The sequence below is a fragment of the Bombus vancouverensis genome, chromosome 13, assembly GCF_051014615.1.
Source record: "Bombus vancouverensis nearcticus chromosome 13, iyBomVanc1_principal, whole genome shotgun sequence".
Classification (NCBI taxonomy): domain Eukaryota; kingdom Metazoa; phylum Arthropoda; class Insecta; order Hymenoptera; family Apidae; genus Bombus; species Bombus vancouverensis.
In genome coordinates, this window is record NC_134923.1 from 10,370,160 (window position 1) to 10,395,400 (window position 25,241).

General features: G+C 32.2%; 6 protein-coding genes and 1 long non-coding RNA gene across 14 annotated transcripts in view; 3 read left to right on the plus strand and 4 right to left on the minus strand.

The window, feature by feature from the left end:
- Window positions 1-1,200, minus strand: part of kst (spectrin beta chain, non-erythrocytic 5 kst) — a 57,607-nt gene extending 56,407 nt beyond the window's left edge. The window contains exon 1 of the mRNA XM_033345291.2: window positions 943-1,200. The gene's annotated coding sequence lies outside the window, so the exon portion shown is untranslated. The remainder of the gene's footprint in view (window positions 1-942) is intronic.
- Window positions 1,201-3,117: 1,917 nt separating this feature from the next.
- Window positions 3,118-5,172, plus strand: Yod1 (Yod1 deubiquitinase). Its single transcript, XM_033342239.2, has 3 exons — window positions 3,118-3,790; window positions 3,863-4,179; window positions 4,268-5,172. Exons 1-3 carry the CDS (start codon window positions 3,391-3,393, stop codon window positions 4,484-4,486), a joined length of 936 nt encoding a protein of 311 aa, XP_033198130.1. The 5' UTR covers window positions 3,118-3,390; the 3' UTR covers window positions 4,487-5,172.
- A 2,006-nt stretch (window positions 5,173-7,178) lies between these two features.
- On the plus strand, window positions 7,179-21,298 carry lili (LMBR1-like protein lilipod). 2 transcript variants are annotated; one of them, XM_076623640.1, is made up of 9 exons: window positions 7,179-7,532; window positions 17,156-17,420; window positions 17,894-17,916; window positions 17,983-18,109; window positions 18,171-18,239; window positions 18,335-18,464; window positions 18,550-18,898; window positions 18,992-19,223; window positions 19,503-21,298. In XM_076623640.1, the coding sequence occupies exons 1-9, from the start codon at window positions 7,473-7,475 to the stop codon at window positions 19,739-19,741; spliced, it is 1,494 nt and encodes a 497-aa protein (XP_076479755.1). In that variant the 5' UTR covers window positions 7,179-7,472; the 3' UTR covers window positions 19,742-21,298. The 2 variants fall into 2 exon arrangements, with proteins under 2 accessions (XP_076479755.1, XP_033195105.1); XM_033339214.2 differs by having other exon boundaries at window positions 7,180-7,532; window positions 17,813-17,916.
- Window positions 11,171-14,480, minus strand: LOC143303528 (uncharacterized). Its single transcript, XR_013059921.1, has 2 exons — window positions 13,736-14,480; window positions 11,171-11,311 (listed from the first exon to the last, which is right to left on the minus strand). It is a non-coding gene; the product is annotated as an uncharacterized LOC143303528 (long non-coding RNA).
- Window positions 21,294-22,705, minus strand: Tcs1 (Threonyl-carbamoyl synthesis 1). Its single transcript, XM_033339295.2, has 2 exons — window positions 22,565-22,705; window positions 21,294-22,412 (listed from the first exon to the last, which is right to left on the minus strand). Exons 1-2 carry the CDS (start codon window positions 22,604-22,606, stop codon window positions 21,639-21,641), a joined length of 816 nt encoding a protein of 271 aa, XP_033195186.1. The 5' UTR covers window positions 22,607-22,705; the 3' UTR covers window positions 21,294-21,638.
- Window positions 22,567-23,506, minus strand: Polr3K (RNA polymerase III subunit K). Of its 5 annotated transcripts, none has more exons than XM_076623646.1 (2): window positions 23,420-23,506; window positions 22,567-22,912 (listed from the first exon to the last, which is right to left on the minus strand). In XM_076623646.1, exon 2 carries the CDS (start codon window positions 22,891-22,893, stop codon window positions 22,567-22,569), a length of 327 nt encoding a protein of 108 aa, XP_076479761.1. In that variant the 5' UTR covers window positions 22,894-22,912; window positions 23,420-23,506. The 5 variants fall into 5 exon arrangements, with proteins under 5 accessions (XP_076479761.1, XP_076479762.1, XP_033195226.1 ...); XM_076623647.1 differs by having other exon boundaries at window positions 23,424-23,503; XM_033339335.2 differs by lacking the exon at window positions 23,420-23,506 and adding an exon at window positions 23,051-23,172.
- On the plus strand, window positions 23,459-25,228 carry mRpL39 (mitochondrial ribosomal protein L39). Of its 3 annotated transcripts, none has more exons than XM_033339284.2 (3): window positions 23,459-23,596; window positions 23,877-24,027; window positions 24,150-25,228. In XM_033339284.2, exons 2-3 carry the CDS (start codon window positions 24,017-24,019, stop codon window positions 25,123-25,125), a joined length of 987 nt encoding a protein of 328 aa, XP_033195175.1. In that variant the 5' UTR covers window positions 23,459-23,596; window positions 23,877-24,016; the 3' UTR covers window positions 25,126-25,228. The 3 variants fall into 3 exon arrangements, with proteins under 3 accessions (XP_033195175.1, XP_076479759.1, XP_033195167.1); XM_076623644.1 differs by having other exon boundaries at window positions 23,479-23,496; XM_033339276.2 differs by having other exon boundaries at window positions 23,529-23,669.
- Window positions 25,229-25,241: the final 13 nt, after the last annotated feature.

The window sequence follows — 25,241 nt, forward strand, 5'->3', positions numbered from 1 at the left end:
GTCCTCACGCGATCCTCCTAGTTTCCTTAACCTTGCGTTCTTCGAATTTCTATGTACATATAGTTATATTCAATATATATTAAAATCTCGCTCTCGTTTCAAAAAAGAAGAAGAGTTTAGATATTGGTAAAGATATTCTAACATAAAATTGAAATAACATAAATAATAAAATAATAAATAATAAATAATAAAAAACAAATAATAAAAAATGGCAATACAGAGAGAAAGCACATATTCGAAAAAAAAAGAAAACGAATTCAAATTAATGCGAGACTCGAAAAGGCTAATCTCGAAAAGATCAAGGATATCCTTTCGATCAATGCGACGAGTTCGCAAAGATCTCGGTGTTATGACGAAAGAAAGTCTTAAAAGAGCAAGAACTTTCGTACACGACTTTTTGCTACTGTTGAAGCGGATCACTGGATCCTCTATATTTTACACGAAATGTCCCACGTGACCCGTCGACCTTTGCGCGCGTAAATTTTCTGTTTGCCGACCAAGCAGTTCGAGGATGATAAACAAACTCGAAATCCTAATCTAACCAGACAGTATGCAGACTGTTTAGTATTTTTCTTCTCTTTCATTCGTACGAAATCTGGAAAATTTCGTTTTAATATACATACAGTAGTTACAAAAAGTACGTGCACATACCATTATTTTGCAAAGAACCATCTTTTTATCAAGTTAAAGGTTCCACATTTCATTTCCGTAGTATTAAATTTTTGTAGTCATACTATTGGATGATATGACACTTAATATACTTGAATTTAGTTAATTAGTATACAAATGCTATAATAAATACAGTGGTGTATAAGCACTTTTCGTAGTTACTATATGTACCAATGTAAATCGAATATACATCGGACTAGATCGTTCGATAAGACACACGGTACGATCGATCGTTTCGTGGAAAGGTGACAGGTCCCTTAACTGTAGACATACCTTTTCAACGTGTGTACGAAGCTTATCCAAAACGCAAAAGCACCTGTGTGCTGAATCCGTGAGAACACTCTGTTAAATACACTTCCTAAGCACACTGTATTCACTAAAATGTGCACACTTAGGTCCGTGAAGTTGTTACAAGAGATCTGATAAACACACGCGCACACGATACAAACTGAGAAACGCACGCTTCAACTTTGTACTAGCGGTAGCGTGTCGCGCGAACCGTACCGACGTCTGCGCCAATGCGTTTGCGGCTTCGAACTCCAAGCGGTTCTTCGACAATTCCCGCCGCCCTTCCCCTGAAGTTAGTTTCCACTGGAGTTTCTTTTGGAACGCCTCACCTCCCGTTTCGGTGGGTCCAGCAGTGTTTCAAGAAGATTGCCGAGTAAACCTCGCCATCTATGAACTCACAATGACGCTAGATTTATTTTCTGATGATAAGGTTGGGCTCGCGCGGAAATTTGACCGATGCAAAGTACACTTTTGCACTTGTAATTAAAAAATAATTCGCATACGTACAACGAAAGTCAAAGAAATTGACATTTTTGAATTTTTTAAAATTCCAATTCCTTCGTTTTCAATTTCATCAATGTTATAGCAGAAGTATACTTTCCGCCAGTCAATTTAAAATGTCATCATTCTTGATACATTCAATTCTGACAGAATCTGAATTATATTTTTGAGAATATTTTTAAATTTCTTACTTACTTAAAAAATTGCTTGAAATTATGTGTTAATATTGACCCGGTGGTCAATGCATGAACTGAGAACACGATAGATGTGATATTAAATATGTATGTACTAAATAGGATTAGGATTGAGACTTTGCGTGTCACGTTCTGAAATACCGATCTCAAAAAAGACCAAAGTGTTTCTTACGCCCTCTATAATTTATAATATCGCGTTAATTGCAAGCACAAGTGATTGTAATTAGTTCGTTCAAAAGCCGTTCGTTTATCTAGACAAAACTTTAGCTATTTCTCGATTAAATAAACTTCTGGTCAATGAATTCATCTATCCGAACGTCAACTATTATTATATGAACGAGAAATCATAAATGGCAAAGAGAATCAGAATAATCTTCATTTATAAAAACATAATCGCGAATGCAGCCAATTAGCTCACATTACTTGCTGTATAACTCATAATTGTATCATATAATATGATACAATTAGTAATTATATGTCAAATAATAATGAGTTCCAGGTCTCACCGCGAGGAGGTTGCTGCATGTGGAGACCCACCCTGAAAACAAATTTCAATTAAATCTTGAATTAATCATACAACGCGATATGAGACGCTACTTTGTATTTGCATAAATATTTAACAATCTTCTAACTAATCTAATAACTAATTAACTAATCTTGAATTGATGACGTAACATGTAGCACAAAAAATGGTGCCCTATGGTGCCCTTTAAAATATGAGGCACGATAAAGGATTACATGTCATGTCTATTTTGTTCAAATCTGGCATGAATATTTAAAATTGTATTATTTTAGACATTAAATCCACTATTTTCTATAGAAGTTAGTATTGATTTGTATCATGTTATAAATTGAATTTGTCCGGAAATAACAAGATTCTATATAAAGTGAAAAACGTTATAGGTATCAATTTAAAAATATTAATTCTTAATCTTATCATTTTTGTGGAAATACTAACATTTTAAAAATCTGTTCATGTTATCATATAACGTACAAGAAATGATTCATCTTTGTTCCTTCTCTATTTATCTCACAAATCTGTTATTTATAAAAAAAGCTTTGCGTATATCGAGAACATCCAATACATATACTACTATGATATAGACGAGAATTACCACTATATAATACCGCGTAGTTTTCCCTATTAATCAATTCATTGTGAAATTTGTTATATAACCCACCTATATAAAAAAACTTATAAAAAACAGTAAAAAAATGTTAAACTCCCATTTTTAATCGATACAACAATAATACAGTATCATTTCATACATATTTAATAAAATACGTCATAGACAATAATAATTGAGCAATAACATAGTAATTTTAATCAACTCATCAGAAGCGGTCGTTCGCATCGGTAACACAATCTATCCTCTATTATCAAATGTCTAAATCAATGGTTAGAAAAAGACGAGACGCTATCAATATAATAACACGAAAGTCCCTACATTTGCTAACGTTATAACCAACAAGCAGTTACGCTAGTCGGTGGTGGAAATTACGGTATTTGGTTGTGTGTTAAGTTAAGTACAACGATGAATCGCAAAAGATAGTCGGTATCGGTGAAAAAAAATACGCGACGTATGTGTTGCGAATGATACCGCGTTCCGTCCTATGATATAATCTTCGCCAGAAACTCGAGAAAAATCTTGTGGCGCTGTATTTCAACAGCTGATCTAACTGGTACAATTCTCCAGACAAAATTCTCGTTTCTAGTCAGCTAGGTGATCCGCGATAAATGATGGCCGGATATGTATTGAAAGTTAAAACGAAATCGGGTCAAAAGGTCGTGAATGGATTGCTCCCGCAGGATAAGTTAGGCAAATTACGATCAAAATTAGTTGAGATAACAGGAATACCGGCTGAAGCGCTTCACGTTCTTTGTGGTTTTCCACCGAGGCCAATTAATCTGAACGACGAGACGGGCTCTCTCGAAGCTTGTGGCATCATTTCTGGGGACACCTTGATCGTCGAAGAGAAACCACCACTTTACAATGGGAAAAAGAACTCTAAAGATATCGGTCGATCTCATATCGTCGATGAAAAGGGTTTCGCGAATACGCCTGGTGTACTAATGAAAAAGGTCGTACCAGCAGATAATTCCTGCTTATTTACCAGCGTTGGTTATGTTCTCAATGGTACACAATATAAATTGTATTAATATATTTGTGCTATATATAAATATATATATACTGAAAGTATATTTTCAGGCAAAGTTGATCCTAGCTGCGCAGGCTTTATGAGGGAGATCATAGCGAATGCTGTAGCATCAGATCCTGTGGAGTATTCGGAAGCTTTCTTGGGCAGACCAAATCCTGAATATTGTAAATGGATCTTAAAACCAGAATCATGGGGTGGAGCCATTGAATTGTCAATATTATCTAAATTTTATGGATTAGAAATAGCAGTAATAGATAGTATTAATGCTATAATTAATAGATTTGGAGAAGATCAACATTATGCTCAAAGAGTTTTTTTGATATTCGATGGAATCCATTATGATCCTTTATATTTGGAACCACTCGATGTAAGCGTAAACAATTATATACATATACATGTTATTATTAGTTTTGTTCCTCTGGTTTTGACTTTTTAATTTCTATCTGCACATACAGGGAGGCAGCATTCAAACAATCTTTCCCACAGAGGATGAAAAGATATTATTCGAAGCAGCTGAACTCGCGAAAGAAGTAAAATCTAGTCGTCAATTCACAGACATTCAAAAGTTTATGTTAATATGTAATGATTGTAAGGTCAAACTAAATGGTCAAACGGAGGCTCGGCAACACGCCAAGGAGACAGGTCACATGAATTTCGGCGAGGTAGCCGTGTAGCGAATTAAATTGATCCCTTTACAATTGTCGATCACTTTTAAGCGGACTGCCATTTGAAAATCCTACTAAATTCAAGTCTCAAGCAGAATTTTCTACTTAGGCGAGGCTTGTAAGCGGACTAGCAATTTAATATTGATACTTTGTTAATTTAAGATATATGCAGTGCACTATGAGGATTGTTTAGACATGTAATATACACAGATTTTTAATTTTGACTAAAGATCCAAATCTCTAATTAAACGCCAAAATTTATGTAATTACCTTTATTGCAGTTCAAAGAACTGTCATTGAACATAGCCAAGTATATTCTATCTACATTGAGTACATTTTTATTTGTAGTTTATTTATTAGATTGAAATTTATTTATACATTTGAATTTCAAATTGATACAAAATTCTGTTTATTTTATTTCAACTAGTATATACTTGAGATAATTGTGATTATACAAGAAAAAATTAATAATTATTTAGTTATCTAATACTAATAATCATCTAATTATATAATTTTAATAATTACTTAATTATCTAATTTTGCGTTATTTTTATTTAAGATAAATTTGTTGATAGTAATAATATGTTAAAGACTATATTCTTTGGCGAGATTAAGAATCTGTGATACTTGGTTAAATTTGCCTAAACGGAATTCATAGCCTTACTGGCAGTAAATGTGTTCCACATATATATATATATATATATATATATATATATAAATATATAAAAGGAAGTAATAATATTAAATAAATCATAAAGTTGATTATAAAGCGAAATGGAGTTTCACTTAGTTTCGCTTCTAATGGCAGATCAATTTAGCACCGTTAATAGCGAATTTTATAAGAATAAATTGCAGCTCCTAAGAGGGAAAAACGAAAAAATCTAATGGATCACTGTTAAACACTAAATAACATCACACCTCTATTAATAAAGAAATGTTGCTTGATAAAAAACCACAAAATGTTATCTTAACAAATTTGATCTCTATTGCGATAGTTTAATTTACAGTCTAAATATGCATATAATATAACAAAAAGATAAAAATGTATAGTTGTATAACAATCCACCAAGCTTATATACATACATGATATATATAATTATATATGTAACATGTATATAAGTATATATAATTATGTATATAACATATATGTATTTATATAATTAGGATATTATAATTATTTTTGTTATTGCGATTTTTAAATGATTAAGCATGCACTGTAAAAAATACAAGTTCCAATCGTAAAAGAAAAAAATGAAATTTAATTTTTGTAATAACTATGTACGGTATTTATTAGTCAGCTCCAGCACAGAATTTTTCTTTTTTATATTAATAATATAGTTTACTATGTTAATCTTATATCATTAAATAATACACATATATTATGAATGAATTTAATTCAAATTAAAAAATAAGGAAATTCATAACTATTCATCACTCAGGAAAAATATTCATGATAGATTTACAGGTTTATATTTATACAGTACATATTTTGTAAGTCCTACCGTTTTGGAGAAGTAAAATAAATCAGCTATTTACATTTCACAACATTTCCAATGATTTTTTCTGCATTTCAAATAACGAAAAGGCATGTTCAAAATGGCCGTCATTTAAAGCTTCCTTACGCTTCCTTACGCCCGAAATAAAGTCACTCATAATTTTTCACGAACGATTTGCTACTTTCAAATAACAAGAACAGTAATAGTCGTTTAAAATGACTGTTAATTAAAACCGTTATTGACAAGCAATTTGAATAAGTATCTTCTAGTTACAAATAAAATTACTCACCAAATTTTACAGTCTAAAGATGAATTAACGTAAAATTATCACAATCAACGTTGAATTTATAATTAAAAATGTAATTAATCTTGTAATAATAAGTTTTGAAGAAAACTTGGTAAAAGAACATCCGAAATCTTACGCGCGGCATGTTAATACTAGAACTATTACGCTAGTCAAATTCAATATCTTCCGAAGTTCACAATAAATTTACAACAGTACAATTTTTACAAATTTGAATGATTTCTTATAAAGTAAATTTTTATAAGTATGTTGTAATAAAAATTGTATTACTTTAATACAAGCTTGCTTTAATATAAGTTTATATTTACTACTTTAAGGACCATGCATAATATTGCACACAAAATGCAATATTTAAAGTTGCACAAACACAACATTATTACAAAACGTAAATAAAGTAAGTTATCGTTTTGTCAAGCTATAGAAAATGTACTAAAATAGAAATCTACGAAAAAGATAATTTGAGGAAATTAAAGTACTTTATATCTCCACCATAAAAAATAGTTTTTGATAGAAACATAAAATATTCTAATTTCTACAAATTATTTTTTTTTATAATTATAGAAATTTTGTGTATCTTTGATTCGTACAGTAATTCTGTAGATTATCAATAGGTATCTATTATTCAAATACATTTTTTGTATCTTAATAAAGTAATCTATAAGAATACACGTTTTTCATTGTATGTAATTAGTTAACTTTTATATAATATTTCACTGTTCCGTTTTTAATAACAGACTTGTCAATAGGTTAATCGTCGGTAAAAAATTTGAATCTGATCTGCAAAATAAAACTAGGAACGGTGGAACTAGAAAACGGTCGGTAAGTATCGTTGTTGCGTATAACACGCGAGGACGGCCGAAGCACATGTATATATAGATGTCAGGTTACGATTGAAGCAGAAACGACGCATCGTATTTAGTAGGCTGCCAGCCATAGACCAGGATTGGTGTTGTGCCTTTTGATACCAGATAGGAAATGTGATCTATTTCATAAAGAGATGGCAACGATAGCTTTCTGCCTTTAATTCGTGAAAGAGCAGAAGCTTTTGCCTTAAGACAGGAGTACGTTCTATGTCAGTCGTGAAAATCTGGGCATGGTGTGTTACACGAGAAGATTATCGATATAAAAAAATGTCGCTGCTGCTGCTGACAACAGTACGTCCAGCCAAAAGAAATTCACTGACAAATAGGTGAAAATGGAAGATGAAGCGGATATTAGAGAACAACTATTTCATAATACAGTACGGGAGAATATTGTAAGTAAAAATCATAGATGTTTTTAGCCATATTAAGCCCCTTGTTTATTGACCTCCCATCAAAATGGAGGGTTCTTGAAGTTTCTTGGGACGTTCCTGCAAATAGGAAATCGCCACGTTCCCCGCGATTAAATTCAATATTTCTTTCGATAACCAATATTTTAACGTACGAAAGTAAAATTAGAAGTGATATAATAAATCCTAACCTTTCGTCTTCCCATCTGAATAAAACTCTCTTTTTATATTTTATAATTGTACATCCTGTAAAGCATAAAAAGAGAAAAAGAAAGTCAGGATAAATACAATGTAATATTAATATTTTTTGTTTAGTTTAAGAAAAGAAATAGAAATTAAATATATATATTGGTATTAATGTGATTTTATCAAATATTTCTAAGAATAAAGTAATGAATTGATGTGATACGTTGATGTTGTAACTTGTTTTTTTATATCGAAATTTAAAGCAATTTGCTTAGATACACGAAAGTATAAAGGAAGAAACAAAATCAAAGAAATTAGTCACGTATACACACGGTACACATACATCACCTATATTTTAGCTGATAGAAGACTTCTGTTGTAAGAAAGAAAAATAACTGTAAGACCTCACTATTTAATTAATATCTCTAATATCCAAAAATTTTTTTAAAAATATTACTACATACGCATGTTTATTGTGTTGGTATTAAGATTACTATGTATATTTGCATAAAAGTGATGTTTTCTTTTGTCATATTTAGTTTCTAATAGCTTCTTTTACTAACACTCATTAATCGCGCAAGTATCATTTTTCTAATGCGTTTTGCGCATCAGTTTGCATTTTACAAGGACTTTGGCATGTTTATTTATCAATTTTTCCATGAAAAATTAAAGTTGTACAGTTGCCAAGATGATTCCGTAAATCCGTTAATACAGTGCAGTCGTAGGTTTTTCTAACCGATTAAGATAAACATCTAAAGACATTACGTGCTCATTGTCACGACAAGAATCGCAAAGTACAGTTGCTGACGAAAATACTAGAGGAAATTTTTGATGAGTATATCATGTGTTTTATATGAAATATACATATTTATACTACAAATTTTATTAGCGTTGTAACGAGATTCTATTATCACGATTACATTCGTAAAACATAAAACATATGTTTATATTTCGTAGAAATTACAAATGTGTTTAAACGTATTATATTATGATAATAAGCCTCAACACTTAACACTTATTTTAACATTTATTGCATATACTTAAGTGCACTAACTTCTATATTTTCAGGTTGGTTTCAAATTTGATTAATATAATAAAATTAGCAGTTGTGTCTCATTAGAACGCTAATAAAATTGTAAAATGTTTTATATAACGCACACAATATATACATGAAAGTTTTCTATATACATATGTACTTTCTAAATACTTTCGTCAATCATTATATGTACATTGTACCGAAAGGTTTCGTCTATGGCTATGTATAGATGTTGCACGGACTATCCCTAGTATGTCTGCCGTCTGCCCTTGACTCTATACTCTTTGTTTAATACACATAATTGGATGATCATCTCTAGTCAATGCACGAAGGAATGTTGTGGAAATACATTCTTCGCGATAAATTCTTTCTCTATACTTTCCCGCCGAGTCGTTGACCACGCATTATTTCTGATCTCTGACCGGTTTTTCCTTCCACCTTGGCTGATAAAAAAAAGCAGTTTCCAACCGACTGTGCAGCTTCTTCAACTGCTTCAACGATCACGTTTGTCCCATTTGAACATAGTTGCACGATCTACTCGCAAACCATTCGATACTTTCTAGGATACTAGGATAACCTCCATTAATGTGCCATTGATTGACTCACTTGCTCACTTCAGTTAAATATATAAGCATCCTTGGCGTTCTTGATAAGATATTCGAAAAACTCCATTAAAAGTCTAATATAGACCCTTTTTCTATTTTAACACTTGGAAAATATACCATATGTTCTAATATAAAAATTACAATTTTAATATTATTTATGGTTGCAAGCGTTTTTACTGATACTTGAAAAGATATTAATGTATATTCTCTATTTAATCCGAATGTATAATCTATCTATTCTAATCTATATTTTAATAAACGATATAATTTAATTTAAACAAATACTTTGCTCCATTTATCTTTAACTTGAAATGAAAATACTAACTAAATATTTATTAAATAAAATCTTTTATTTAGTAAATTTTAACAAGTAAGAAATTTAATACTTTCGTTCATATATTTTATAATATAATTTCATTTAAGAAGAATCTTTCCTTTCTATTTATCCTTTCATATTTCTTTTTATTTGTTATAAGTACATTGTGCACAGCAATAGAGGGCCCACTAATGGAGATCAATATCTTATTTGCTAACTGTACAAGTTGTAAATTTGGGACATTCTTGAAAGTATTAGGTTTTGCCATTTCTACATTCGTCGTTTCTGCCAAAGGGTAAATAACCGTGACAAAAAGGATCGCCATAATGGCTAGCACACCATACATAGAAACTCCTTTTCTGTTAAAAATGTCCACTATGTTTTTGGTCTATAAGAAGCTAAAAATACGTTGCATCTACGTTGCAAATACACGTATATTACCGTTCTGAAACGATATAATTTTATCTTTCTTTGTTATGTTTTATTTCAAGCTGATATATTATCATATTTGTTTGACGTACTTACGCTACGTTTGATGTCGAAGGAATAAAATCTTTAGATCTGTTTCATTTATCAGTGAGCACTTAATTTCGAACTAATGCAATAGCATTAGCAATAGCGAATGCAATAGCGAGAAATTGAACTGCCAAACTCTATTTGAACTGTTAGGTAATTGAAACGTATCAAGCTAATTTATATCAGCTACTATATTTTCCCTTTGATTATATTATTGTTATTATGTAGTGTCGTGTTTATTTTGTAAGGGCAAGTTCTCAAAAATGTACATCCTCATCGTGCATTCCGTTTTTACGCTCCCTCTCTCCCCCCTCTCTCTCCATCTCTTTTTCTCTTTCTCTTTCATGGATATTGAACTTAAGATGCCGTTAGCTGCGACGTCGTTAATAAATATTGATAACTCAAGAAAACTATCAATCGCAAAAGTTATCGTTATTACCGAGTGCTGACCGATAATATTTATGAAAATTACTTCTCGAGTACATTGGTGTTTCTAAATGAAGTTCAAATAAGATTTCACAAATATTTAAATGTTTCTTGTTTGAACTATTACTATTCTCAGCTTTCGAATAAACTCTGCCAACTGAGAAGCTTAGGTACAGCATTAATCAAAATAATTATAATCATGCATCTCCATTTTCTCCTTTCTTAAATTAAATATGTTGTGCAGTTTTCTTTTCATCTTTTTATGTTCCGTTAGATGCTGTTTGGCTTAAATGTGAAATGTGAATACGAAGTTATATCATTCTTTTTTCACTGTGTAAATAACTTTTAGATGAAAACATCAAACTATATTTGTTTGTTGCGCGCATAACTGTAATTTTGAACTAATTTTGCTCAATTTTGTTTACTGTCGTATATTCTAGCGGACACGCATGTATATAATGCTGACAGTATATCAAAACGAAACATAAAATACAAAAATAAGAGCTGGTACATAAATGTAAAAATAAATACATAGACGTAAATGAGAAAGCGGTTTTATTCTTAGAAAAGGTCAATGTACCATAGGTATATACATACTATGTATTAGCGATTATTTTCTGGCCCGTTTGACTTTCAACGTAATCCTCGCTTGATCATGAGCATCGTGATACTTGATAACCTAAAACAATATATCGGTAAATCAATCAACAGTACCTAACCTAACATTACACTTGATAGGTTAGTATAAAAATAGTTTGAAATTTATTTTTATTTATGCAATCTTCGTTGAAATAATTGATATTTGTTTCTGTTCACGGATAACTTATGTTTTCGAAAATAGGGCAAATTTTCAATAAAATAACATAGTCAACGTGAAATATATTAATTTACTTACAATATTATGGTTAAGTAATAAATAGTAATATACAGGGTGGTTGGTAACTGGTTTTTTTTTATTTATTTATTTAAATTTTTACAATTTGTCCAGTAGGACATTTGGTAAAATATTATAGCGGTATACTAATATAACACGTGGGTGACTACCCCCAGCGGGGTACCATCATCGTGTTTGCTAGGTTATGTCCTTTGGTAACTGGTGATACATGCGGAAAGGGGGCGATTCTACGCGAAAAAAGAAGTCGAAAATATAGAATAAAAATTTCTTTTTAATTTTTCCATCGAGACAACGATCTACAGTAAGATCCGTTATAACGTACCGCACGCGTACCCAGCGAAAGTTCAAAGTCGATTTTCTCGAAAACAAAGCCTCGAACGAAAAATTTTTATTCTATATTTTCGACTTCTTTTTTCGCGTAGAATCACCCCCTTTCCGCTTGTACCACCAGTTACCAACCACCCTGTATATTACTATTTATTACTTAACCATAATATTATAAGTAAATTAAATATTTATACAAATTTATATTTTCATAAACCGAATTAAAAATTTGTTTAATTTTCTAAGTATAACGAGCACTTTGAACATTTCCTATATTTTCTGTACATTTAAACTTCCCATAGATACATAAATATCAGTTCAAGCGATCAAGGGTATCCTCTCTAATACCTTCATCAATTCAAACGGAGTAGTTCAACATTTTTATCGATAAATTTATGATCGATAACTTATCGATGTACAATCGACGTTGGTTAATAACAACCCTGATATCGATTCGGCATTACTCCTATAACAGCGTGTGCACTGTTCACGTATTGTTTAAAAGGAAACGTTATCCACTTATTACGTAACACACCAGGGGGGAAAGGAGAGAATGGAAAATTAATGCTAGCGTGCTCAATAACCAAGAGGGACACGCGGAAGCGTATTATACCGGAAGTTCCGGCTAATGTAATGGTCTGTCCCTTAAAATTCGCGAAACAACCAGTTTATATCTCTGCTACTATTTGTATTGCAATAAAATTACTGCGATCTTAGGCGGTAGCAATTTGCGAAATATTTGTATGTAGAACGGCGACAGCTGGTATGTTGTGTATATCATTTGGATAATTCGAATGGTAGAACAGTTTTAGGCGAATAACGTTCAAATTCAGTTCTTGATTGAAACTTTTATCGATCCATGATCCTTCTTACAAAATTCTATCGACTTATGGATTATTTCTTCCTACAACCTATAAATTCCTATTTGTACGTAAGTATTACGTAACTGTGAAGGGTAATAGATCTTTCGACGTTCGCAAAATACAATCTAACATTGACGTCATCGAATGTGTCCAGCTCGTCGTTTCGTCACGGTTACACTTGTAAAGCTACAGCTGATCTCGGTATTTATTTTTAACTTCGAACGTTCCATAGCTGATTTCCACATCATTCTATCATGTCAGGAGACAATAATTTTTCCTTATGTAAATGTAATTCTCACTCTATCATATCGTGCATCGAGTATTATCTCGTCTGTAAATGATCGATTTTGTAATCAATGTTTAAGATCAAAAGACCCATTGTCTCTGTCGAATACAATGTGAAACCTAACGCGTGATAAAACACCGTCGAAGCGCATGAATGTCTATTAGAATATGAAGAAAAGTACGATGAAACAGGTGTAACATTGTAACGTGGTCGAAGGTCATTTTTTCTTTATAATGTTTATGCTTGCACTTGTGTATTAATTTACTTGATCAATTTTCTCTTTCTGGCACGCCAGTATGGCGTTTATCACAACAGTGGCTATTATTTACTACATACTGTGCATTATCCTATGCGCTATATGTCTGTATTTTCTATTTTGCACTTTGTAGGGACTAAATCCGACATTCTAAAAGCGTAAATACATAATTATCAATCTTATCCACTGTTACATGTGACTCTCTACACAAACCAGGTCCCACGCCGCGGGCAAGATTTTCTTTTTTTTATTTGGAAGAATTTTACAATCAATTCTCATTGAGAATTATAAGCAAATTATTCTGGCGTGCTACTATAACGCGTATAATAAGTGATTATTGTATGTTTGATTCTAGCTGAATCTAATGTTTAAATCTAGAGGGTAGTGTCTTTTTAGCCTGCGGATCTGGTCCATCGTGTCAAGTAATTGAGTAACTAGTGGGTTTTGGTGGTTGTTAATTCTTATGTTATATCTCTTACTGAATTTGGATATTTCTTCTTTAACTGTAGGTGTCTTAAGGTCGCGATGTATTATTTCGTTGGTAATATACCAAGGTGCATCTATTAAGGATCTTGGAGAGCCAGATTTCTATACACCCTTATTGCATACCCTCAATAGTCTTGAGGTGATATGTCGTGATAGGGTCGGAAGGAAAACTCAGATTTATTGAACGATAAATGTTTATTCACTGTAATGTCAATGAGTACATTTGACGCAGGACTCGCGATTATATTCGGTTCGCAAATGCGCGGTTATAAGTTAGAGCTTGGATGGCTACGATTCGAGATGCGCTGCGAGTGCGGACAATGATTGCGCGAGATGTCGAGAGCTTAGATAATTATTCGACTCGAACCGTGTAAGTATAACGATCGTGGTATGTTGACTCGCGGTATTAGACTGACTTTGTCGCGATGCTGCTGCGGAGGAAGACTGCGTTGGGATGTGTCTAAGGATGCGAAGGCATCGGATTCGTTGAGAAAAGCTTTGGTTCGGAAAGTGAGGGAAATGTACGTTAATGTTTATTGGCTAATTCGTGTTGGTCGTTGGAAAAGGATGCTAGCTGCCCTTGAGAGGGTATTGCTAGCGGGAAGCATCGTACGTGAGAGATAGCAGATTTCTCGTGTGACCCCGTGGTAGGTGGTCGACTTCCAGACTGATAAACAAAGACTGTCTCTTTGGAGGACCTTAGCTAAAATAAATCCTAAGATTTATAGCGGTCCTTAGGCTAGCTGGAAATATTCGGTACGAATGTATCGACATTTGACAATCATCTTGTCCGCAGATATAGGGTCTTTGTGTCGTACGTCACGCGACGTAAACTGTTGAGAAGTTTACTGTCAAGTGCCGCCACAGTCTTAAGGACCCACCATAAATCTTGGCATTTACATCTGACAATCATCTTGTCCGCAGGTATAGGGTCTTTGTGTCGTACGTCACGCGACGTAAACTGTTGAGAAGTTTACTGTCAAGTGCCGCCACAGTCTTAAGGACCCACCATAAATCTTGGCATTTTCATCAGAAAATTAAGTTCCTTAAATGTATTGGTTATTACCAAATTTGGTTATTACCACGTTCGGTATCTCCTGCTAGCAACTTTCTCTCGAGGACGGCTAGGATCCCTCCTTGCTCACCAACCTTCTTCCTATCCAATTAGAGACAATAACCGTTACCCTCATTTTCCAAAAAATATACAAAACGATCATAAAACCAATCTGGACGTACGGAATACCACTATGGGGAACAGCAGCAATGAGCCATATAACAAAAATAGAGGCACCGCAATCTAAAATACTCAGAACAATAGTAAACGCGCCATGGTACGTTAGAAACGAGGACATTCGGAAAGACCTGGGAATACCAACGGTCAAAGAGGAGATTAACAAAAGTACAAGAAGTACGGAGAAAGCTACGGCTTACAACGGAAACGGTCGACACATCAAGCATAAAAAGAAGATTAAAAAGGAAACACCCAACAGATCTCACAAAGGACATAACCTAACAAACACGATGATGGTACCCCGCTGGGGGTAGCCACCCACGTGTTATATTAGTATACAGCTACAACATTTTACCAAATGTCCTACTGGACAAATTGTAAAAATTCAAATAAAAAAAAAAACTCTTAGATCGGTCAACATCTTTTTACCAGTTGCCAAGTCGCTAAATCGCTGAACACATCTCTCGGTTCTCATCTTGCTTGCGATTTATATCTCTCGCGATACTGTAACTCACTACTTGCAAGTCACTCCTATTACGATTAACATCGTGGTCTTGCTAGTAATTATTCTAGTCGAACGCTTCTAAACTTATTATAAACGACATTACAATTCGACATCGTAACTTACCATGCGAGTCTCTCCGAACATTTATATTCTTGGCAAGACCAGTTGTTGGAATAAAGCATATATTATAACCTGTTAAACTCAGTGTTATAGTTATTCAATCGCCTCTATTATCCTAACTGAAACAGGAGATCGATCAGTTCGTGGCGTCGATTATCTAGTCGTAACATTTACAATTTTTTTTAACGTAATCATTTAATCCCTAATTGGCACGATTTCTTAATTTTACAGTAGTGGTACCTTAATGAAATTTTGGTATTAATGAACACCATGGGCACCTTAATGAAATTTTAATTACTTTAGATTACGCTTTATTGTAATTATTTTTTAAAAGTAGGAACGGGAAGATTTAATTAATGGAACATTACGCCATACAAATAAAGCTGATTTTGAAATATTGTCTTTAATCTTTCCAGCGTATTATTCCCGTATATTTTCGTCATAGTGCCAATTACGTGTTAATTATTCACACACACACAATTATTTACACCTTATCTAACACCGTGACAAATGTAAAATATCGGGATATTATACATATTTACTGATCCCTGAAGAGTTGAGACTAAAGTTGGAATAGAAATGAAATTTTCATATAGAACTATGCTGGAATTGAAATGAAATATTCATACGGAAGTATAATTTATCCTTATCGAATCGGAACTAGAATTTATGTCACGACGTGATAACAATGTCTAAATATCAAAGGTTTAAACTTTGTAGAAACTTGAACAATAGTTGAGAAGAGTTTAGTGAAGTGGAATGTCGTTATTAATATTTCACAGTTCGATCGACCGCGATTCTTAAATAACACGTAGCGCCGGTTTCCATGGTCGTTACCAAAGTGATTCCGTGTACACTAGAAAATTGATTCACGTCGTTACGCCACATGAGTTGCACACAAATGCAATGTTCATTCAAAGACACGCATCGAAGAATTTTTGAGTTAGTATACTACTTTTCTTTTTTGAGATAATTCAGTTCAATGCAAACCGTGTATTTTGTATACGGTCAATAAATACACTGAATAACGTGTTATAATAACTATTATCATAATGATGTAATGTCGAGTGTTTTTATATCGTTTAATCTGTTAAGATGTGGCCATCTTGTCATGATAATCATACAGAAGATAGTTCTACAGAATTTATCAAATTAATTGCTCTTTTATATTTGAACATTTTCTGTATCAAAGACAGTCACGTGATATACATACCGTTTACTAAGGACGACTTTCTATGTGTATGTACATATATTGATAAATCGATGAAATCATTTTTATTATTTAGAAATAATAAGTATTAACTTATTATAAATAATCAGCCATGTCACTGCGCCACGCCAGAAAAATTACTGAAAATTCTCAACGCGAGAATTGACTGTAATTTTAATAAATATATATTAAAAAAAATTATTCAGAAAATAGAAGAATACAATGAGTTCAATACAATGTGAATATAATTAAGAATATAATATGTTCAAAGAAATCATACTCGTACGTTAATTAATTTTTCTTAATGTATAAAAATGTAAAGAGAAGACATTCTATGGCTGTTTCAGATATTCTTCCTTCTGTTCTTAGTCCTCTACGTCTCAAGTTACGCGTTAATCGCGAAATTTCGACGAAGAGACCGCGAAGATTATTTTTCCGTGGATGAAGATGAAGCGACGGTCTACAAGATCAGTCTTTGGTTATGTACCGTTGCCCTGGCGGTTTCCGTTGGAGCAACCTTGCTGCTTCCGGTTTCAATTGCAAGCAACGAAGTGCTGATTTTGTATCCGAACAGCTATTATGTCAAGTGGCTCAATAGTTCACTTATTCAAGGTATACGAGTCAGTTATAAAAATTAAACTTCTTGTTTCGTTTAATTAATTTTTCAAACTTTTGGAAAACATAGAGGGAATTTCTTTTTTTTAATATTTCAACATTGCATAATATTACAAATTAATGTTTTACAGAAATACAGGATACTCGTCTAATGTTAATGAGCAATATTTATAATATCAATATATTTATTTATATTTATTTTTTATTGACTGTACATGTATATTATTATTATTATCATTGATTATGTTCATATCGTATGATTGTTTTATACTTTTTCTTAAATGTTACGTGTATTTTGTTTTTTTAATATTTAAATATCTAAAAAAAAAAAGAAACACTCATCGTTTTTTATGTAAAATAATTGTAATTGGGTTTTATTTAACAATCAGGTCTATGGAATCTTGTGTTTCTCTTTTCAAATTTATCTCTCTTCGTATTTTTACCGTTCGCATACTTGTTCACGGAGTCAGAAGGATTTGTTGGCTACAAAAAGGTAAGATAAAAAAATTAATCCTGATATATCGAATACTTTAAAAAAAAAATAATTTTTCCATTGCAGGGCGTAATGGCTAGAGTTTATGAAACTGTGACAGTCCTTTGTCTATTAGGAACACTTGTGTTAGGAATGACATATGTTCTATCAGCACTCATAGATCGTAAAAAATCAAGTCTTCATACGTTGCTCAGTAAGTACAAAATTTGTTAAGACATAGATATACAAAAATTATCATCAACTTAACTTTCCAGATTTATCGAGTTACTATTTACCTTTTCTTTATTCTTGCGTTTCTTTTGTTGGAGTTGTTATGTTATTGCGTAAGTATGACCAAATAATTACGTATATATATATATATATATATATCATTATTACCTATATCAAAGTAATACAATAGTAAAAGTATAATTTGCAGTATGTACACCAATGGGATTTGTACGATTATTCGGAGTAGTTGGTTCGTTTCTCGTAAAACCGCAGTTCCTAAAGAATTTAGATGAAGAATTCTTCGCGTACAGGTTAGAGGAAGATTGTATTCGTAGAAGGTGAGGTATCGGTTTCTACTCCCATCATCCGCAAATTCATGAACACGTCTATAATCATTTCATAAAAACCTTATTATATACACAGACTGCAACACGCGAAAGCAACCGGAAAATCATACGTTTCGCCAGTGCCTATGTCAATACCAACTTGTGGTTTAGTGCTCGAAGATGACGAGTTTCTTAATGTAAATCCGAGCTTGATGTGCTTAAGGAACGGTGCTCTCCAGCGAGGATTGGCTCAGCGTTTGGAAGATATTCAGAAACATAGAAGTATTTTGGATCAGCAAAGGCGAACCTGGTGGGTTCGAAGAACTTTGTTATACCCTTTGGCAATGCTGGCGTTACTTATACTTTCCACTGCTACAGCTTTGCTAGCAGTTCAAAATACCTTAGAACTGCTTATTGGTATTAAAGCACTGCCTTTGAGTACAAGGGTTAGTATATAAATTAGATATAAATTGAAATAAGCGAACTTCGTTTATTGAATTGCTTTTTGAGAAAAATTGATACATTTAATAAATGTTTAGCAATTCACTCTGGGGATCAGCTCGTTGTCGAAACTAGGTCCCATTGGAGCAACAATTGAAGTAGCAGTAATTTTGTATCTAGCTGCTACGAGCGCAATAGGTTTATATACACTTCCTGGTGTAAAGAGCTTTCGACCACGACTTCATTCCATGCCACTTACTCACCTTATCGCAAATTGCGGTCTTCTTCTTGTACTGAGTTCAGCGTTGCCACTGTTATCTCGAATATTAGGTAAATATACCCCCATTTAATAAGTGAAAACCACACCGGAAAAATATGATAACTCAGTTAATTAGTTTACATATAATTAATCTCATTAACACTTTTTTAATATTTAAAAAAGTGACAAAAGTATATATTTAATCCTAAAAATTATTTTCTTTTAAAAGATGAGAAATGTGACTCATTGTGTTTTTCACCTCCGGCCTTCAAATAGGAACGAACCCAAATAAATAAGCTTATTATTAATTTTGTATTGGTTTTCTACTGTTCGTGTATCTTTTATTTCAGGTATGACAAACTTTGATCTGCTCGGCGATTTCGGTCGTATCGAATGGCTTGGTAACTTTGAACTAGTACTGTTCTATAATTTAATCTTCGCTACGGCGGCGATTGGTTGTCTAGTGACAAAGTTTACAGCGACCGTTCGCAAAGAGATTTATGCCAGATTAAGGAGTAGTTTGATAGGAATCTTTAAGAGTGAAGGTAAGAAAAGTTCTTTAGGGACGTTTTCTACGAAAGAAGATTAGACTGACTTACGTTGTAAGCAGAAAAAAGCAAATATTATACGTTAAAAAAAAAGCAAGCGAAATAGAACTTAACGATGAATAATTATATTCACATAATATTAATCATATAAATGTGTAAAGTGATTGAACCGTGTGTATGTGTGCGTAAGTATATTTAGAATTGCGTAATCGTGGAACACTGTCTTAATTTTGATGGCACGTGATGCTCTGTAGGATATGTTTAGAAAATTTAATTGGATGATATTAGAGCGGCGGGCCAATTACACACGTCGAGTATGTTCGTCACATGTATGTATATGTGTATGTGTACGTATAGTTACTTTAATTATTTATATGATCACTATTTTAATAATTATTTACCGAAAGTACATATACATACCAATCTTATACATAAGTGGGTTTACCTAGAATGTAAACTCAATGTAAAGACAACGCAGTATTGTGATAAAGACACGCATGTGCGGGTGTTCGGCGAATAAAAAAATTCTCAATATAGAATTTTTTACTATTTTACTATTTCTGTGAATAAAAGAAAAGCGTTAAGATTCGTTTTCCTAAATAATGGTTATTGTTTGAATGTGTATCTACTTCAAGACACGAGTGCGTTAGTTAAGCATAAGTGAACGTTATGAATACATTTTTAGAAATTTAAATGATAAGTTCTCATTCTTCAAATAGAAAAATGCCGTATATACAGGCCATTAAACGTGCCTAATCGATCGATATAACCGGATAATACGTATAAGAAATACAATCACGCGTATATTATACTGTGTTGTGGTAGTCCTGATTTCATAATCGCGTTTGAATGCATTTTGTCGATTTATATTTGTCAAGTGACTTGTATAGTCACGAGTTTGTTAAAAATTTACGAATTTAAATACATTTGTAACGAATGTAATAATATGCATTTTAAGATACACACGAACTGCATGGATGATAATATGCAGAATATCTTAAAATGTTATCATCTTGACTGATTTGTCCATTAGTTCATTACTGAAATCTAGTGCTTTAAAAAGGAAGTAAATTATTTATTTAATTTAAAATGAAAATGAACCCATTCTTATCTCTTGATTGCGTTTAACATTTAATATGCGAAAGAAACAATACCTTACAACAATATTATGTGATATATATCTTGTCAAAGAGACAATACAATATTATTAAGAAACAGAAAACAGTTAGGATATACTCGCTGACGAATTATTAACACGTTTAATCAGAACAGTATCTCAGGATATAAAATACTGCTTAATACTTGTTAATATATTGCCACATATATTGTGGATTTGTTTATAAGATTGGAATTCTCGATTTGAGGATTCTTTGTATACATTAATAGCTACGTAAATAAAAAAAAAACGAAGGAGGAAACTTTAACATACTTCAGATACAAGAGAATATTTCTTTTATTTTTTTTGAATATGAAGGATAAAAAACTGAAGTTTGAATTCCTAGTACATCATTGTTCTTAAGAAGCATGCACATAACACTCATTGAATATAATACTACATGATTAGACTTTACAAGAAATAAAGTATAACATCTATATTATCCATTATTTTATTTTTTACTTAATACTTAATTTAAGTGCTCATCCTTAATTTTGTTACATTATTCATCATTTTAAATATATAAAAATCAAAATATATTTTTTTATATTTCATATCTTATATTTATACCTATAGGTAACATTAACCGTTTGTCACAGAGGTCTTTGAAAAAACAGGGTCGAAAAATCCCGAACAGCGCGATAGCGCTTGTCTTAATCGATTGCGAAGAAAAACCAATAGCTCTCGTCATATTTGTTATTTTTATGAAATACATTTATATTATAATATATACATACTATTAGTTTATAAATATTTCAAGTTTGAAATTCAAATGGTTAAGATCACACAATGATAGATTTAATTGGAAATATATTGCATTTTTTAAAGATATTTACAGCGTAGTTTGCCCCAATTCCATGACGAATAATTCTGTAACGTCCTGGTTCGGTTAAATCAATAATTGTTGATCCACGTCTCAAATAGTTATGCTTTTTACCAGGTTTTTTACATTGATGAAATATTCCACCTAATTTGTTCCATAAGTTTTCAAATTCCGAAGCATGTACACAACTGGGTTCATTACTTATATTAGCACTTGTTAACGCTAAAGGTCCTGCTACTTCAGCTACATGCCTTATAAATTTATGATGTGGAACTCTGATGCCTATCGTGTCATGATTAGGATTCAGAGCAGGATTTAAAGCAGGAGTTCGTTTGAGAATGATGGTATATGGTCCTGGTAATAACCAAGATAACAAACTAATTGGTACATGATCTACAATGCCCCATGTTTGTATATCTTCCAAGTTACCAACACAAATAGATAATGGCTTATCTACTTCGCGTTCTTTAATTTCATAGAGTTTTTCAATGGCACTGGTGCTTGATACAAGACAAGCAAGACCATATATTGTATCCGTTGGAACTGCTATAATTTCATTTTTCTGTAATAATGCGACAGCTACTGCTATGGTTCGTTTTCCTTTGCACATCCAATGATTACCATGCCATTTTAGTGCTTCCACTTCTTCATGAGCTGAATTTATTAAAGTACTCATTGGACCCACTTCTTTTGCATACGAAATCATTCTCTTTCCGCCCAGTAAGAAATAGCACTGTATGTTCAAAATGGAAAATTTATTAATTAGTGATAGCAGTGTCTGTTCTAGAGCTAATGATACACAAATACAATGGATTACAAAAATATTTGAACACTGTAGAAAACTTTTATGTATATGATTATGTGTATGTAGAGGTTATAAAATACCTTTACTCGCGCCAGTTGTGACCACATTGAGGATTGCAACATTTGTAAAATGTTGTCATAGGCTCGTCGGCAGATCTGGTTTGAATTTGCATGAAATATGCTCTAGGATTAGAGCACTTTGGACATCTTTCTTCAGTAGAGTCGACGTTCTCCCAAGCTGCGCTTCCACCTAATACATCATCAACCTCCTTTAATTTTGGATACGTACGACTGCTTACTCTTCTCACGATATTGAATATGTATGGACACGTGTTACACGCGAAACGCAATCCTGCCACAGCTTCTTCTACTCGGAGCACATTGCCACACGTTGGGCAAAACATTAACATCGTGCAAATACAGATCCAGCTGAATCATTAGAAGAGAAAACTATATTTTTCGTTGATTATTTATCTATAAATTTATGGGAATAAAACATATAACATGAAATAATGAATTCACTAAAACATATTTTCATAATACTACTTAGAAAATAAATTGTTTTACTGTTCTTTATAGGCTCTTCTCCGGTCCAAATCATATTTACGCCATTACCAAACACACTCTGTATAGATTCACAAAGGATATAACCTAACAAACACGAAGATGGTATCCCGCTGAGGGTAGCCACCCACATGATAATCAAACAGCCAAAAAATTCTACCAAATGTCCAAATCGGACAAATTGTGAATGTAAACAACTAAATAAAAAAAAAATAAAAAAAACTCTGTATAGATATTAGAACAACTATCTATGTATAATGATCAATTGCTTAATTACTATAGATAGTTGTATTTATTTTGCATAGTGGTTTCCCATATGACAGGAACGATAATTAATACTTAATTTATAATTTAAAAATATATTTTACATACATACAGATTGTACTATGGTAGTGTTGGAATTCACATGTAATCACATGTGTATACTCCTTGTGCGTCGCGACGATGAAGTATGGGTCGTTTTTGCAAATCTTTTCTTAAAGTAGTTGATTATTAATAAATTATAAAGAAATTATTACAGATTTTATGTAACTTTATATAATTGTTTATGTGAGTGATGATTTTAATATATGTTAAATATTATTAACAAAATATTTAATATACATAAATAACTTGTGAAAAGGTAACTGAACAGAAAGAAGTGTTTTATTTACAGCTACATTCGATAAATTAGGATAATTTACACAAAAGGGCATGAAATTATTCTCTGCTCTATGTTAATTATTTTTTGTGTGTACGAATAAATCTCAAAATTGTTTTGGTAAACAAATATATAAGATAATTAGGTTATAAAATATATAATCTCTCTTTACTATTTCTGTATTTTCAGTCATGAATGATTGATTCATTGTTTAAATGATTAACTATTAAAACGAATAAAATAAAGTCACGACCTTAATAATATATGTGGCACCGTCTTGAGAAGAATAAACTAGTTGTGTGAAATTTTTATCATATATATATTTCAACATGTTTCAACGGTATGCACGTAACCTATTTTAGCCGGTATTATTAAAAAATGTTGGTTTTCATGGATTAATGTAATTACGATTTTCTTTTGCCATTATAATTTTTAATATAATTTCTTTTATGTGTATTTCAGTTATAAAAATCTATGCTTAACATCAAACATACAATCAAGATATAAAAGTATACTATCAAAAGCTGAAGCAAAAGAGAGAAGAAATTTGTTATTTGAAGAGGAGAAGAAAAGACAAAGAAGCACTGTGGGACGAATTGAAAAGATAGAAGTTAAATATATATCTCCTATAGAAGACATAACACTTATTATGAACAAAAGTATATCAACCCCCACAGATTGTGCAAAACATATCTCTGAAGGTGTATCTAAAGTGTCTGCTCTCGCTATGGTTGATGGGTTACCGTGGGATATGAACAGACCTTTATTACAAAATTGTGAATTAAAGCTTTTAAATTTGCTTAGCCCAGAAAACAAAATAGTAAACGCAGCCTTTTGGCGAACTTGTTCTTTTATTTTGGGTGCTGTTATAGATATGGCCTTTAAACCAGAGATAACAGTTCACTTACACAGCTTCCCAATACCAGTCATAAAATCAGGTAGTTTTATATATGATGTGTATGCTAATTTGGTTGATTGGAAGCCTACAAATGAAGAAATGCGTGCATTATCTGCTCAATATGTAAAGCTGATAAACAAGGAATTGCCTATAGATAGGATAGAGATTTCAGAAAGTTTAGCACTTGACATGTTCCAAGATAACCCTATTAAAATGTCACAAATACCAGAAATTGCAAACAGTAACAATAATAAAATTACTTTGTATAGAATCGGTGATCATATAGATATTAGTAAAGGACCTATGATAGGAAACAGTTCATTGATAGGACGTTGTACAATTGCTGCTGTCCACCAAGTTTCAGATCAGGAAAATCTGTATAGATTTCAAGGTGTAGCACTTCCTAAAGGAATTCTTTTAAACCAATATGCGTATGGCATGTTGCAGAATCGCGCTAAAAAACTAAACACTACAACATGGTCGTTCTTATCGGAGGAAAATAACGAGGAGGCGGATACCGAAATGGTTCATAGGAACTAACCTTCTTAGTACACCAAATATATAGTGTAAATAAAAATGCATACTTTCGGTACGAATCTTCGTAATTACAATAAAACACATTTATACAAATATTAATCATTCACATATATGTAAAG